The sequence below is a fragment of the Pan troglodytes genome, chromosome 6 (genome assembly GCF_028858775.2).
Source record: "Pan troglodytes isolate AG18354 chromosome 6, NHGRI_mPanTro3-v2.0_pri, whole genome shotgun sequence".
In the NCBI taxonomy this organism is placed as follows: domain Eukaryota; kingdom Metazoa; phylum Chordata; class Mammalia; order Primates; family Hominidae; genus Pan; species Pan troglodytes.
Window position 1 is genome coordinate 138,285,398 of NC_072404.2, and position 14,602 is coordinate 138,299,999.

Genomic DNA, 14,602 nt, shown 5'->3' on the forward strand with positions numbered 1-14,602 from the left:
GACAACCCTAAGGGAAACACAAAGAAAGGATACAAACTATTGATTTCTAAAATAGCAGAACTTATAAAGTTAACAGATATAACTTAAAAAAAAAATGGAATCTGGCCAGGTTCAGTGGCTCATGCCTGTAATCCCAGCACTTTGGGAGGCTGAGGCGGGTGGATTACTTGAGGTCAGGAGCTCAAGACCAGCCTGGCCAACATGGCAAAACACCATCTCTACTAAAACACAAAAATTAGCCGGGTGTGGTGGTGCACACCTGTAATCCCAGCTACTTGGGAGGCTGAGGCAGGAGAATCACTTGAACCTGGGAAGCAGAGGTTGCAGTGGGTCAGGATCGTGTCACTGCACTGCAGCCTGGGCCACAGAGCAAGACTTTGTGTCAAAAAATAAAATAAGGGAATCCAGCAAATCTAATTTTATATTTATTTTTTCTTTTGAGACAGGGTCTCACTTTGTCACCCAGGCTGGAGTGCAGTGGTGCAATCACAGATCATTGTAGCCTTGACCTCTTGGGCTCATGTGATCCTCCTACCACAGCCTCCTGAGTAGCTGGGAACACAGGCATGAGTCGCCATGCTTGACTAATTTTTTCTATTTTTTGTGCAGACTGAGTCTCACTGTGTAGCCTAGGCTGTTCTCCAACTCCTGGGCTTAAGTGATCCTTCTACCCCAGCCTCCCAAAATGCTGGGATTACATGTATTAGCCACTGCACTCCACCATTTTATATATATACATGTATATTTTTAGGAAGAATATAATCTAAAATAAGACTTATAGCTAACATAAAGGATATTGGAAAAATAAGCGAAAAATATGTTATATCTGAAAATAGCCAATTTTCTGAAATCGTGCAATTATCATATTTTAATTTTGAATAAGAAGAAAAAGCAATAGGTTAAAAAAAACAGGGTCTGGATGCAGGTAATTTCACGAGTGAATTCTTTCAAAACTTCATGTGTCAGATGATTTACATACCAAAAACAAAACAAAAAAACTATTCTAGAGCACATATAAAGGTAAAATGTTTCTCAGTTAACACCTTTCTGATAGACCTTTCTCTTATGAACATACATGTAAAAATTAAAAGTACAGGAAACTCAGACTCAAAGGTATATTAAAAAAAACAGTCATAATCAGGTAGAAATTACCCGAGAAATGCAAATATGCTTTAATAACAGAAAACCTAGTAATCTGATCTGTCACATCAGTAAAACAAAACTAGGCATTCACCTCTATTAATACAAAAAAGGAATTTGATAACATTCAGTATCAATTCTTGATGTATTTTATTTTCTTAATGTAATTTTTGAAAAAGGATAAACAAAGAATACCAGAATTCTATCCAAGAATCCTAACCAACAGTATATTCACTAGTAAAGCACCAAAAACATTTCCCAGTGAATAATGGATCAAAACAAGGGTTTTGGCAACAAGTACAAATACTGTTCTATTCTAAAGAGTATGGTGACATATGAAACAAAAGAGGTATAGCTATTGGACAGGACCAGACAAAAGCCATCACTATCAACAGATGCTTCAACTGCCTACCTAGAAAATCTAAAAGGATCAACACTGAAGACAACAATTAAGTAACATCAATGACCAGTTAATTACAAAAAAAAGCTTCCCATTTATCCATAATGAGATTAAAAAAGATGTCACAATAAAAATATAAAATATAAAAATTAACTTGATTATAAATGCAAGAGATCTATATGATGAAACCTTCAAAAAGTTACAGAGTCTTGACTAATTGAAGATATCGTATGCTCCTAGAAGGCTGAATATAGTAAAACTATCATTGTTTCCCAAACAGGTTTAATTAACAACTAGAAACGATAGCGTCTAATCAGGAGCATGTACTTTATAGGCATCTCATTTCATCACAACAGAAATCCTATGAAGTCATTATCAACATTTTACTGAAGGAGTAGTCAGGTCCCAGAAAGATGAAGTGCCTTGTTCACACGGTGAGTGAGTGAGAAGATGAAGTCCAGGCCCTCTGAAGACAGTGCTTTCCTAACAAAGATGCTATACTACCGCACTATTTTTAAAAAGTGGCACTTTGGGAGGCCGAGGCGGGTGGATCATGAGGTCAAGAGATCAAGACTATCCAGGCCAACATGGTGAAACCCCGTCTTTACTAAAAATACAAAAATTAGCTGGGTGTGGTGGTACATGCCTGTAATCCCAGCTAGCTACTCGGGGGGCTGAGACAGGAGAATCACTTGAATCTGGGAGGTGGAGGTTGCAGTGAGCCGAGATCGCGCCACTGCACTCCAGCCTGGCGACAGAGCAAAACTCCGTCTCAAGAAAAAAAAAAAAAAAAAAAAAAAAAAAAGTGGGAAGGGAAAGACGAATGATACAAGTAAAAAATTTCTGACACATTAGAGGGGGAAATAACCACACCAGAAATTAAAACGCAATGTTGTCAGCCGGGCGCGGTGGCTCACGCCTGTAATCCCGGCACTTTGGGAGGCCGAGGTGGGCGGATCACAACGTCAGGAGATCGAGACCATGGTGAAACCCCATCTCTACTAAAAATACAAAAAATTAGCCAGGTGCGGTGGCGGGTGCCTGTAGTCCCAGCTACTCAGGAGGCTGAGGTAGGAGAATGGCGTGAACCCAGGAGGTGGAGCTTGCAGTGAGCCAAGATCCTGCCACTGCACTCCAGCCTGGGCGACAGAGCAAGACTCTGTCTCAAATAAATTAATTAATTAATACGAAGTTGTCATAAGTTAAAATTACATAATTTGAAAAAAGAATTAAATTAATAAACTTATAGACATACAACCTGTAATTATTGAACATTAGCCCACAAGGGGATTATTTGCTTGTTTTATTTTCTTACTATATCCTCGGAACATATTGGATAGTGTTAAATTCACATAATAGGGACTCAATAAATAGTTTACCAAGGAAATAATTAAATTGGGCCATAACACTTAGTAATGAAAGTAGAGATTCATCAAAAGTCGGGCTGCAGGCCGGGCATCTTGACTCACACTTGCAATCCCAGCTTTTTGGGAGGCTGAGGTGGGCAGATCACCTGAGGCCAGGAGTTTGAGACCAGCCTGGCCAACATGGAAAAACCCCATCTCTACTAAAAATACAAAAAATTAGCTGGGCATGGTGGTGCACACCTGTAATCCCAGCTACTCGAGAGGCCGAGGCACAAGAATCAGTTGAACGCGGGAGGCAGAGGTTGCAGTGAGCCAACATGGCACCACTGCACTCTGGCCTGGGCAACAGAGTGATACTCTGCCTCAAAAAAAAAAAAAAAAAAAAAAGGACCAGGTGCAGTGGCTCATGCAGGTAATCCTAGCACTTTGGGAGGCCAAGGTGGGCAGATCACAAGGTCAGGAGTTCGAGACCAGCCTAGCCAATATGGTGAAACCCCATCTCTACCAAAAATACAAAAATTAGCCAGACACGGTGGCACGTGCCTGTAGTCCCAGCTACTAGGGAGGCTGAGTCAGGAGAATCACTTGAACCAGGAGGCAGAGGTTGCAGTGAGCCAAGATCACACCACTGCACTCTAGCCTGGGCAACAGAGCAAGACTCCATCTCAAAAATAAAAAATAAAAATAAAAAAAAAGAAAAGAAAAGAAAAGAAATGGGGAAAAGGACACTAGCTTACAAATACTCATCCTCACAAGCAATCAGAAAGAAGCAAATTAAATATCTTAGCTATTAGATTGACAAAGACAGGCTTTAAATTTTCAGGCCCTTTGCCCCAGTAATATTTTCATTATAAAAATCCATCACTAACTTGAAGGTATAAAATGAAAGTACTGAAACCACAACGTCTACAAAGTGGTATAAAAGTTTCAAGAAGCAAGCAGAGCATTCATGATGCTGTACAAAGTAAAAGGCTCCCAAATGCAAACCAACAACGTACCTTTTTAATAAGATTTGAGGAAAATAGAAGCTTTTCCTTACTGTCCACCTAATGTTATAATTTTGGACATAGCAGAACTTAAACAAGTCATTTTAATTACTTTAATTACTTTAATAAGTCATTTAATTACTTTAATAATTATGTTAGAATGACCTCTAAAGTTTACTTTTTGGAAAACCTGTACGCATTACTACTACATACACTGAGGAAACAGTTTGCCCACTAACGGTCTTGTAGGACCTTTGTGAACTGTACTGTTCAGTTAGGAATTACTGAGTGTCAGCTCCAACTTGGAGATTTCACTGTATTCTTCTTCCCCCAGTTCATTCTGGAATGGAAAGCAACACTCACACTTACCCTAAGCATTCAATATATACTTTCTGTTGCTAATGTGGTGATTTATCTACAGTTGTACAATGAATAAAACACAGTACTGTGAATATAATTTAAAAGCCTCCAGCATATCACCTAGACACCTTTTATAAGTCTAAATAAATATGCACTAGCCTCTCCACTGTATCGACTGCACAAACTCTAGAATATTATTTGCGTGTTTTTTGTTCCTTGCTTCGAGTATCCCCATTACCTTTTCCTGCACATGGAATACCAGCTTAATTAGTAATCTCACTTGTTATTGCCAATACTTTCATTTTTCCTAGGTGAAAATAAGCCATTTTTCTGTATCTTCTCTTTAGAACAGTGGTTCTCAACCTTGACTGTACACTGAAATCAACTGGGAAGTTTTAACACTGTACCCCCTGAGACTGCTTTAATTACCTTGGGGTACAACCTGGATAATGAGATTGTTTTTAAAGCTCTCCAGGTGATTCTAATGTGCAGTTAAGATAAGAATCGCACTTCTTTTTCCTTAAGGAAATCATATCAAAACATTTAGGTAACTGAAACACAGTGAACATAAAATGATATATTACAGATTTTGGACAACAATTCCAGAATCTGATGTTTAAATGCTCTTCAAACCCTAGAAAATATGCCATTTGTCCCACTGATATGTCCACTATTTAATTATTACGTCTTTCCTAGGCTAAAAACTGAAACAGCAATGTCACATAACTATGCAATCCACCTCTTCCTTCACAAAGGTCTCAATTAATTTGAAATAAACATAAAGTAGCACAATCAGTCAAAAGTGGTCTACCTCACTAGCAAATGATAAAGAATTTTCCATTCAGAATTCCCAGACTTTATAATCTGGCAGTCAGCTTTCCTATTTTGTTTTGAAAGTCTTTGATGACCTTACAAACTGTGTTTATTTTGTAAAAGTATGAATGAAGAGAGCTGTTTCCATTAAAGGCAAAACAAAACGAAACTGAAAAGGGAAAACACACCATTAAAATATTTTATTTCACCTTATAAGCAGTCATTATATATCAAAATTGCAGCTGATTTCATTTTTGAAGGAAAGAAGCAAATGACAACGTCACTTAATCTGTCTGAGTTCTCATTAGCACAACTCATTCCACCAAATTAAGTGCTGTGGTCTCAGGATACCCTGTGGAAGGTTAAAAGAATCAGCTGAAGCAACAAGCAATTTTCCCTGAGATACTGTTTTAAGTCCAGTGTGAGGTTTTACTTTAATACGTGGTTTCCAACTCACTCCCAACAGGGCAAGGTATTCCCTATAATTAAAAGCAGCAAATATCACAACCCATCTCTTCTGTACTTGGACCATAATGCATCAAAGCCAAAGGAGCACAAAAAGATGAATCACCCTATCTCCCTAAGAGTATGGCATTTTTGGACTATCATCAGATCTGCTGGAAAACTGCAGGCCAGAAAGAAAGGCATACTATGGGGCTTCAACACTGCTAACTTGTCTCTGGGGCTTGCTAGAAACATCAGGAAAGTGTTACTTTGAATTCACTAGTTTTACACCAACAGGTATTACCATTTTTATGGCTTTCTTTAGGGGAATAAGGTGAGTTTCAGAGGTCTCAAAACATGTTTAGGAACACTAGTTCCCACTTTCCCACAGAAAAGTAAAAGACCCTTTCACATTGCCTTTGTATTATCTTTACTCCATCCTATTCCTCACTAATTCTTTGAGGCATGGACTGAATCTGAGACTTACATGTACACAGCAGACACCAAAGTAGTCAGAAGATGAAAACAAAATAAAACCTGGAAAGTACCACTACGTCCAAAGGGAGATAAAAGTGGCCACTTTATAGTAGTTACAACATTCAAATGAGCGAGTTGGAGGTATATTATTTCACCCAATACTATTTCCCCAAATGTTCTTCTCCAGATCAATTTTACCTGTTTACTTCCCCACCATCTGCAATTTCACAGTATTATTTACATACATTTCTCAAACTTAGAATTATCACAGAAAATTATGCAAAGTGGTAGGAGTGATTATACAAAATGGTTTAATAAGGCACAATTTAGTGTGGTTACAGTGGAGACACACACTGAAACATAAAAATATAGGTATATGAATTATATGGAAGGTTAGTAGGTTCTATTTTAATACCCTCTTATTTCTAGTTAAAAAATACATAAAAACTCAAATAATGAAAAGAGCAGTGACTAGAAACCTATGGATTCTAATCAAAACTACCAGCACTTTAAGCCATATACATCTTAAATATTGTTACGAATTTAGACCTGAAGTCTGTGAACTCACATTTATGAGTAAAGGTACTTTATCTCTTCTATGTTGGTCATTATGCTTATCAGGATCTCTCTAACTTTCAAACCACCAAGGAACCCTTTTTTTTTTTTTTACTTTTTCCTCCAAGGTCTCAATGTTTTTCATAAGTCTAACAAATTGCCTTTATTAATTAGTACCTGATTTGTATTATTGTTTTTCTAGTTTCAACACTGACTCTACCTTTAACTGAAGATCTAGAACCATCCAAAGTTAATCATCATTGTTAGCACTGGGGTGGTGCAAAGGTAATCAGGGTAAATCAGCATTACAGGCTCAAGCACTATCACTACTGACATCACTTTCAATCACTGTTTATTAGTTCATACTCATATCATGTGTGAACCCCTGGATATGTTCATTTAGGAGGTGTAGCACCTGGAAAGGCACTCTGTCACAGTGTGTAGCCCATATGCACCCCCAGAATTTTCTGTAAAACCATCAGTGGTCAATCAGAGGGCTTGAATGTCATAAACTGACCACTATTATTCCTCAAAATTGAAATAGTCTAGACAAAAGCAAAGAAATTCATGTGTTCGTTAACTGTGTTTAATGCTACTAAGCTTTCTCAAATAGCTCATAGACACAACCTCTTACTAACTTTGTGGACCATTTTAGCCAAGTGAAAAAAATAAATAACACTGCTGCTCAGTTCTGGTTCATAGAAACTCACCAGCTCTAATAGTGAACGGGCTTTGACTGAAGAGAAACCTGACTCCTGGCCTCCTGGGTAAAGATCTTATCTTTGTGATTAATTTTCTTCATAGAATGAAGACCCTTTCAGATCTCAATTTCTGGGTCTCTAAATTCTTGAAGTTGAGAGAAGTGAGTAAGCAGCAATATTCATTTCAATGACAACAATTTCAGCTATTAAATCTTTTTACTGGATGCCTGACTACTTGAAGATACAGAATAAAATAAACAACGGATTAGTGATTTTGCAATTACCTTGTTACTTCTTTTAGATAATCTAACTGTATAATGCAAGACTTCAAGTAAGTTTTGGCATTACTTATTAGCTTGTGCATCAAATTCACATAAACATAGTTAAATTCCCATTTCATTTTGCCCTAAGAGGAAACCAGACTGCCAAAAGTTGCTCCAGCTCCCTTTAGTAAGCAGCACATTTTTTAAAAGGTGGGGGAGGGTTGAGTAAAGTAAATACTTAGGTTATTTGGCATCCATCTTAATAAAAAATAAAAGTAATTCACAAAAGTTAACCTGTGCTCAATGCTCTAAGCATTTAGAATGTGGAAATTCCTAAGGATTCTATTTTTTTTTCATAGAATATATGTTGTATTTTGCTTTTTTTGTAGTTTGAAATTATCTTTGGTAATGCCTGGATAAGGTTATAACAATAGTCTCCCCAGTAGTATTGTGAATGCACCTGCTTGCCAATTCAAATAATTTTGAACAAATATTTAAACAGAAGGAGTCAGAGAAAAATGCACTATTTGAACAGCTAAGGGAGGGTCCACTTCATTAACAAAATGCAACAAGTATTCACAGTATAAATCAACTCATAGTAAATTTGCAAAAGCATCTTCAAGGATAATATTACAGGGAGAAAATAGTCTCTTAATTTTACCAAACATTATTTTTACACTTTAATCATTAAAAATAGGCTTAAATGCAATATGAATGGTAAAACTAGAGACTGGATGATATGAACTCATACCACAACATATACAAAAAATAGTTTTAACAATGACTATTGAAGCTGACAGTCGCTTGACTAGAATTGAGAAGAGGCCACGGGCGACTGCCCCAGAACAGACTCAATTAGAGCAACTGATTAGTAAGTATGGGATTCATCCAGGAGTGGAGCAGCAGGCTCATAAAAACACCGCGGGGCATTCAAAACTTACCTGAGTAATGGTGGCTTTAACTGTGCCAATTTGTTTGGGACTGGGAAATGCTATTATGACCTATTTCTCTTCTCCAACATGAGGAGTCTCCCTAGGATCTCGAGATCTCTTCCATCTGTAACATTCTGTGACTCAATACCTAGGGTTAGGTTACCTGAAGGATCTGTTATTAATCTCCAGCTGTAAGGAAATATTCCATAAGGATTCCTAGAGAATAAATGATTCCAAAATAGTTGCTCAGTTTGTGTGTGTTTTAAAAAGTTGGGTAAGACCACTTAAAATTTTTTTCTAAGAGGATAGATCTTAAGCATACAATAGTGTTAACTATAGGTGTGTACTTATCCCCATGATACTTATACACCTATGAAACCACCAATAGTTAGGGTGGAGTGGTATGCACAGCTTTTTACATGTCAATTATACTTCAAAAACTAAAGGTTATCTAAATGGGGGTAGGAGAATGTAGGGAGACTGAATTTACTCTGAACTACAGTTATAGTTGAAGTCAACTCAAAACCTCTCCAAATTTCTAAAAATGCCTCACACACTGAAGTTAATATTTCAGAAAACTAATAAATGTCTGTGCATGTAGGTATGCCTTGAGCAGACTACAATCTCTCTGGATCTCTAGGTCTTGTCACAAACTGAGGGAACTGTTACCGATTTCTACAGAACCTTCCAGGTTCAGCATTCTATTAAAAAGATTTCCTAGAGTTTCTATTGTAAACATTTAACCACTTAGGACAATTTGAGTCATTACTCGTGTCTGGTACAGAACATCAGGCCCCTGGGGTCTTGTTTTGAAACTCAAGTTGGCCAGCCTTTCACCTGAAACAAACTTCTTACCTTTTGGGGGAGAATAAGCATTTTGCTCCCCAAAAAAGCATTTGGAAAGCATTTGTTATGAAGTGATCATGCACCAATCCTTTATCTTTCATCAGTAATAGTATATTTCATTAATCAGGCCTGCCCAGACCAGAAATTACTTACTCACAAACACTTTACAAAGCTGCATGCCTTCTCGGTGTTTGGATTTGATGTCCTGGTTGTATGGCAATATAGGAAACGTATTAATTTAACTTTTTTATTCACTGAGGAAAATTTCTACCCCTCTTAAGTGAAGACTTCACTCTAGCTAAGAGAAGTACTCGGGCTCCACCTGTTTCGCCTAGCTACAACACTCATTCAGACCCTCGGCAAACCCAGCTCTAGCAATATCACGCCAGGCTAGGTGGACAGGAATGCACCAGTGCTGTTGGAAATTAAAGTTGATGGGAGTTGCATTCTAATCCGGCCAGAGCTGCACCTGCCGGGTGCAACCTCGGCGCGGCCGGCGCTGTCGGTCTCTGTCTCACGGATGGTGAGCTGACAGCTCCTGCCAGCCCAGGCGGGGAAGAGGAGAAGAGGTGTCCGCTGCAGCCGCATACCCGGCGGGTGAAAGCACCGTCTTGTCCCCAAAGATTCCTCTGCCCTCAGAGACTAACAAAAATACGGTGTCCTGCGTTTCGCAGAAGGACGGGAGGCGTCCCAGAGCTCTCCCGGGAGAAAACCCCAGGGAGAAGTGGTGGTAGGAGGCGCCCGGTCCCGCAACTCACCTTCTGCTGCCTCCGGGCCATGTCGGTGGGCTGCTTGGCGTTGAAGGGGTACGCGATGCACCTCACGACGAAGACGTAGAGCTGCAGGCGGATCCTCCGCTCCTGCTCATCGTCCAGCTGCCGCTCGGGCTCGTCTCGCCCCTCGCTGAGCACAGAGGGGCTCGGGCTCACGGATCTGGCGGCGCCGCCGCCGCCCGCGCGCCCCGGCGCGTCCCGCCGCCCTTCCCGACTTGGGGCTGGAGGAGCTCGCTGCGAGCTGCCGGCTGCCACCAGCACATCGCGGCTTTCCTCTTCCAGCCCCTCGTCCGACTCCTCTTCGCTGGAAGACGGGTCCAGCATGGTGCTCGGGGATCCCCGCCGCTCGGCCCGCGGTCCCCAAGCGCCTCACCCCCGGCGGCTGCGCCCGCGGGTCTGAGGGAGCCGCGGGGCTGGCTGCAGCGGCCGCAGAACGAAAGGAAAACTGGCCAGGGCTTTCCGGACACGTCGAGTTAGATTCAGGAGTGTTTCCTACCACCAGGGCGAAAGGGGCGGGCAGGAGCCGGGAGGAGGATTGGGAGGGGGGAGAGGGGGAGCCGCCGGGATTGAATAGGCGGAGTTAGCGTTGGGGGTGAGCTTGAGCGCCTCAGGAATTGCTCCGCCAGCCCCGGGCGCGCCGACCCAGCGGTTCCCCAGAGCCCGCCGGCAGAGGCGGAGCCGCCCGAGCGCCCGGACGCAGGTGGGGAACCTGTGGCGCCTACAACAAGCAACACGTGGAATTGAATGTTGAAGAGCCGCGCGGGGCCGCGGAGTGCGCGTGCGCGCGCCGCCGCTGCTGCCCGGGCCGGCCTGGAGCCCTAGCACACAGTTTGCAAAGGCGGGGAGCGGCCGAGCGCGATGGCCCGTGTAAGCGTCCACCGGGGCTGCTCCGACTATCCTCACCCTACCACCTGTGATCTTTTCTCCAGCAGGTGGAGGTGGAATGGGGAGCGGCGAGGGACTGTCCCCTAGCAAGAGGTTAGGGGGAGCGGCCGAGACATCTCCTCAACCCGAATCGGCTGCCTAGGATTGAACCCCAGCGCGGAAAAGCGGGACTGGAGCCCTTCACCACGAAGTATCTTTGCGACAAGACTTTGAAAAGTCTCACTCTGCTCTGCTGCCGTTTTGATGCTCATGCTGAAGCCCAAATTGTAAAAGTCGGAGTAATGAAAAAAAAAAAAAACCAACGAGGCTTACTTTTTAAACTGTTCTAGTCCTGCAGACTCACGGCAAGAGAGATTTTATATGTGCAAAATGACACTGATTCAGCTCAAACATATCTCGATTATTTTCTGGGTTGGGATGCAGTTGACTCAAAACAGGTTGTGTAGTGTGGACATTTATTCAACAAAGATTTGAGCGCCCTCCCGGTGTCCAGCACTGTTAGCCTTTTGCGGAGCCCGCGGTGACTAAGGCACATGACACTCAGTCGCTGATGGTTCTGGCCTCAAGTGGGCGTCTTGTAGCTGCACTGAAGCCTGCCTTATCTGCGCAGATTTCTCAATCCTAGTGCTGGAACCACCTAGGAGTTTCTTGTAGTAATTCTGTATCTTATGTCCTAAGTCCTGACAGAGGGGGAAATAGGCAAAACAATGCATTCAACACCAGGTGGAGTGTGCAGCGACCAGGTGGGCAGGGAGGTGATGAAGTTCAGTGGAAATAACACAGGGCAAATTAACTACCAGCTCTGAGCTCCTCTACCGCCATGGTCAAACAGCAGTTTTAGCTTTTTCAGGCCACTTTCATATAGTTAGGTACACAAGAGAGACTTCTGCACTTACTGACATTCTCTCTAGATGGGTAAAAGACAAGGAGGCATTTACTCCTGAGGAGTCTTACCTATTTTTCTGCCTAATCCATAACAGGCCCCCTAGTAATAAAAGGTCTTCAGTAAGAGCATGGCTGTGGGATGATCACAAACTGCCAAGAAATAGAAAATCTCAAACACCTATGTATTTAAAGGCAATGTTTTATTTTTGGCAAGGCAAACAAATAGCAATCTTGTCATAATAGCTGATGCTTATCTAGCACTTTGCAAAGATCTGTGAAATTGTTTAATACCCTCATCAAAGTGATAGCTTTCTGAGGCAGGTAATATTATTATTGATTGCCCTTTGAACCAGATACTGCACTAAGCTCTTTACATACATTATCTCATTTATTTTAGGTTCCATTGTTCAAATAAGGAACCTGAGAGTTGAAGAATCCTTTCCTTAGGGTACAGAACTAGCACCTAATGGAATAAGGACTCAAAACAGTTTTCTAGTTCCAAATAGTGTCATTTTCTACTGCAATTTGCCTTGATAATAAGACAGTATAATAAATGTATGAGGTTTACTAAACTAATAAAAATTTCTAGGAACATAAATATATGATTTAAATGTAGCAACTTTACTGCCCTTTTCTTGCCAACAATAGGTATATTTTTCAGTTCCTTTTATTAATTAATATTACTTGATGTGATCACTTATTCTTTTCCCATTAAAGGTGGTTATTAAGTCAAAGATCTCCAAGGCTTGAGGATCCCACAGGAAAACATCTAATAATTTTTAGAGCAGGATATACAGTGTTTTCTCCATGAAGATGAAGATGACTTAAGAGGCATAAATTAAAGAAATATCTAAAAGACAACAAAGAGAATGTTTAAGCATCATTAAACATACATTGATTAAGAAACTAACATATGCTAAAGCTATACTGGATATATTTAGGAAAACAAGATATAGGCCATAAGAAGTTTATCAGTTAAGGAATGACAAATGAAAAAAACATTTATTTAAAATAATCAATATTTGGATTGCAATCTGATGAGTGTTCCAATAACCTGGAAGATAATGGCAATACAGAGAAGAAACACTTCATTCAGAAGATAGTAAGTGATATGGTTTGACTCTATGTCCCCACCCAAATCTCATCTCTAATTGTAATCCCCACATGTGGAGGGAGGGACTTGGTGGGAGGTGATTAAATCATGGGGGGCGGTTCCCCCCGCTGTTCTATGATAGTGAGGGCATTCTCACGAGACGTTTATGGTTTAAAAGTGGCAGTTTCCCCATCTCTCTCTCTCTCTCTCTTGCTGCCTTCTGAAGAAGGTGTCTGGTTCTCCTTTGCTTTCTGCCATGACTGTAAGTTTCCTGAGGCCTCCCCAGCCATGCGGAACTCTGAGTCAAGTAAACCTCTGTTGTTTATAAATTACCCTGTCTTAGGTATTATCTTTAATAGCAGTGTGGAAACAGACTAATACAGTAAGAGAAGTCTTCCAGGATGCTTGACATATATCTTGAAAAATAATTTAGAGCTGTCAAGATGAGGACACTGTAGATAGGAAGTATTTGCAAAGATGTGAAATTGTTTGCCACTTTGGAGAATTACAAGTAAAGTGGCATGCCTGAAGTGAAGAATGTATGTAATATGAAGATGTGGAAAATGAGACTAGAGAATAAGCAGAGGCAAATTCAGGATTGGGTCTGTGTGCCATGCTTTGGAATTTAAACATATCCTGAAGAAAATGGGGAAATACAGAAGGGTTTTAAGTAAGGTAAGACATACTGTGATCCATAACTCATAACAGTCCATCTGGAGCAATATAAGGGCAGTGAAACCAGAGACAAGCTATGAAGAGGAGATTACTGGGGACGTCTGAGAGAGAAACAATGGGGCCTTGAACTTAAGAGAGAGGACAAGAGGAGGAGGAAAGCTGATGAGATGGACAAAGGAATTAATAGAATATGTATGAGGTGCTGACAAAGAGGGTCAAGCATAGAAGATGCTTGTCAGAATAGTGTAACTTGATTAATAATAGATATAATATGATCTTCTAGAAGACAGGTAGGTTTGGAGAAACATCAGGTCTTTGAGGAGCTTAAAGTACACATACGGATGATAAGGTCTAGAAATTATGTGTTCAGAGTGAGAAGAGGGCCAATGAAACTTCCTTGCCTCTCCTCTAATTAAGGGATGGTTTGAAGAAAAGGAACCTGAAAAGAAGATCTGATCATTAGTTAATTGTACCCAAATAATTTTAACGTTTTTAATTTTGTGCTTGCACTAATGTTTTGCCAAGTTTCTACCTTACATATTAAATTTTCAAGTAATTATAACGTTGGTTGATGCTCTGGAATCATTGATTAAATGAGGCCCAACATAAGGCTATATTGGGCACACAGCATAAATGCACACAATACACTTAAACTTATTCAATGATTCGTTTTTACTTTTTTCAAGGTGAGCATAAAAACAAATTGAATTTATACTGCTTTTTAATGGAACATCTCTTATGCTAAGGAAAGATGGATGCACAGTAATAAAATGGAATATAAAATGTGGTTTTGGCAATAATATTTAAGGAAACAAGTATGTGACCTGAATATCATAGGTGGGCTGTTTTCTGAATGAGAATTAGTTTGTGCATTTGGCCTCAAAGTAAATGTTAACTCTTTCAACTCATAGATGACATCATTTTTTTCATAGAACAGACATTTTTTGGGTTCCCACTTTAGGTTATGCATTATTCTGAATACATAAAAGCTAATAACTTACCCACTG

The 14,602-nt window shown here is 40.5% G+C and overlaps 1 protein-coding gene across 12 annotated transcripts in view; it reads right to left on the reverse strand.

The window, feature by feature from the left end:
- The window catches only part of CADPS2 (calcium dependent secretion activator 2), a 567,091-nt gene extending 556,353 nt beyond the window's left edge, over positions 1-10,738 (reverse strand). For 10 of the 12 annotated variants that reach the window (XM_009454114.5, XM_001146755.6, XM_054687681.2 and 7 more), the window contains exon 1: positions 10,043-10,724. In XM_009454114.5, the coding sequence (XP_009452389.2) occupies positions 10,043-10,381 (339 nt within the window). In that variant the 5' untranslated portion in view covers positions 10,382-10,724. Of the gene's footprint in view, positions 1-9,437; positions 10,015-10,042 lie in introns of those variants that run through there. The other 2 variants (XM_054687680.2, XM_009454115.4) reach the window with 2 other exon arrangements.
- Positions 10,739-14,602: the final 3,864 nt, after the last annotated feature.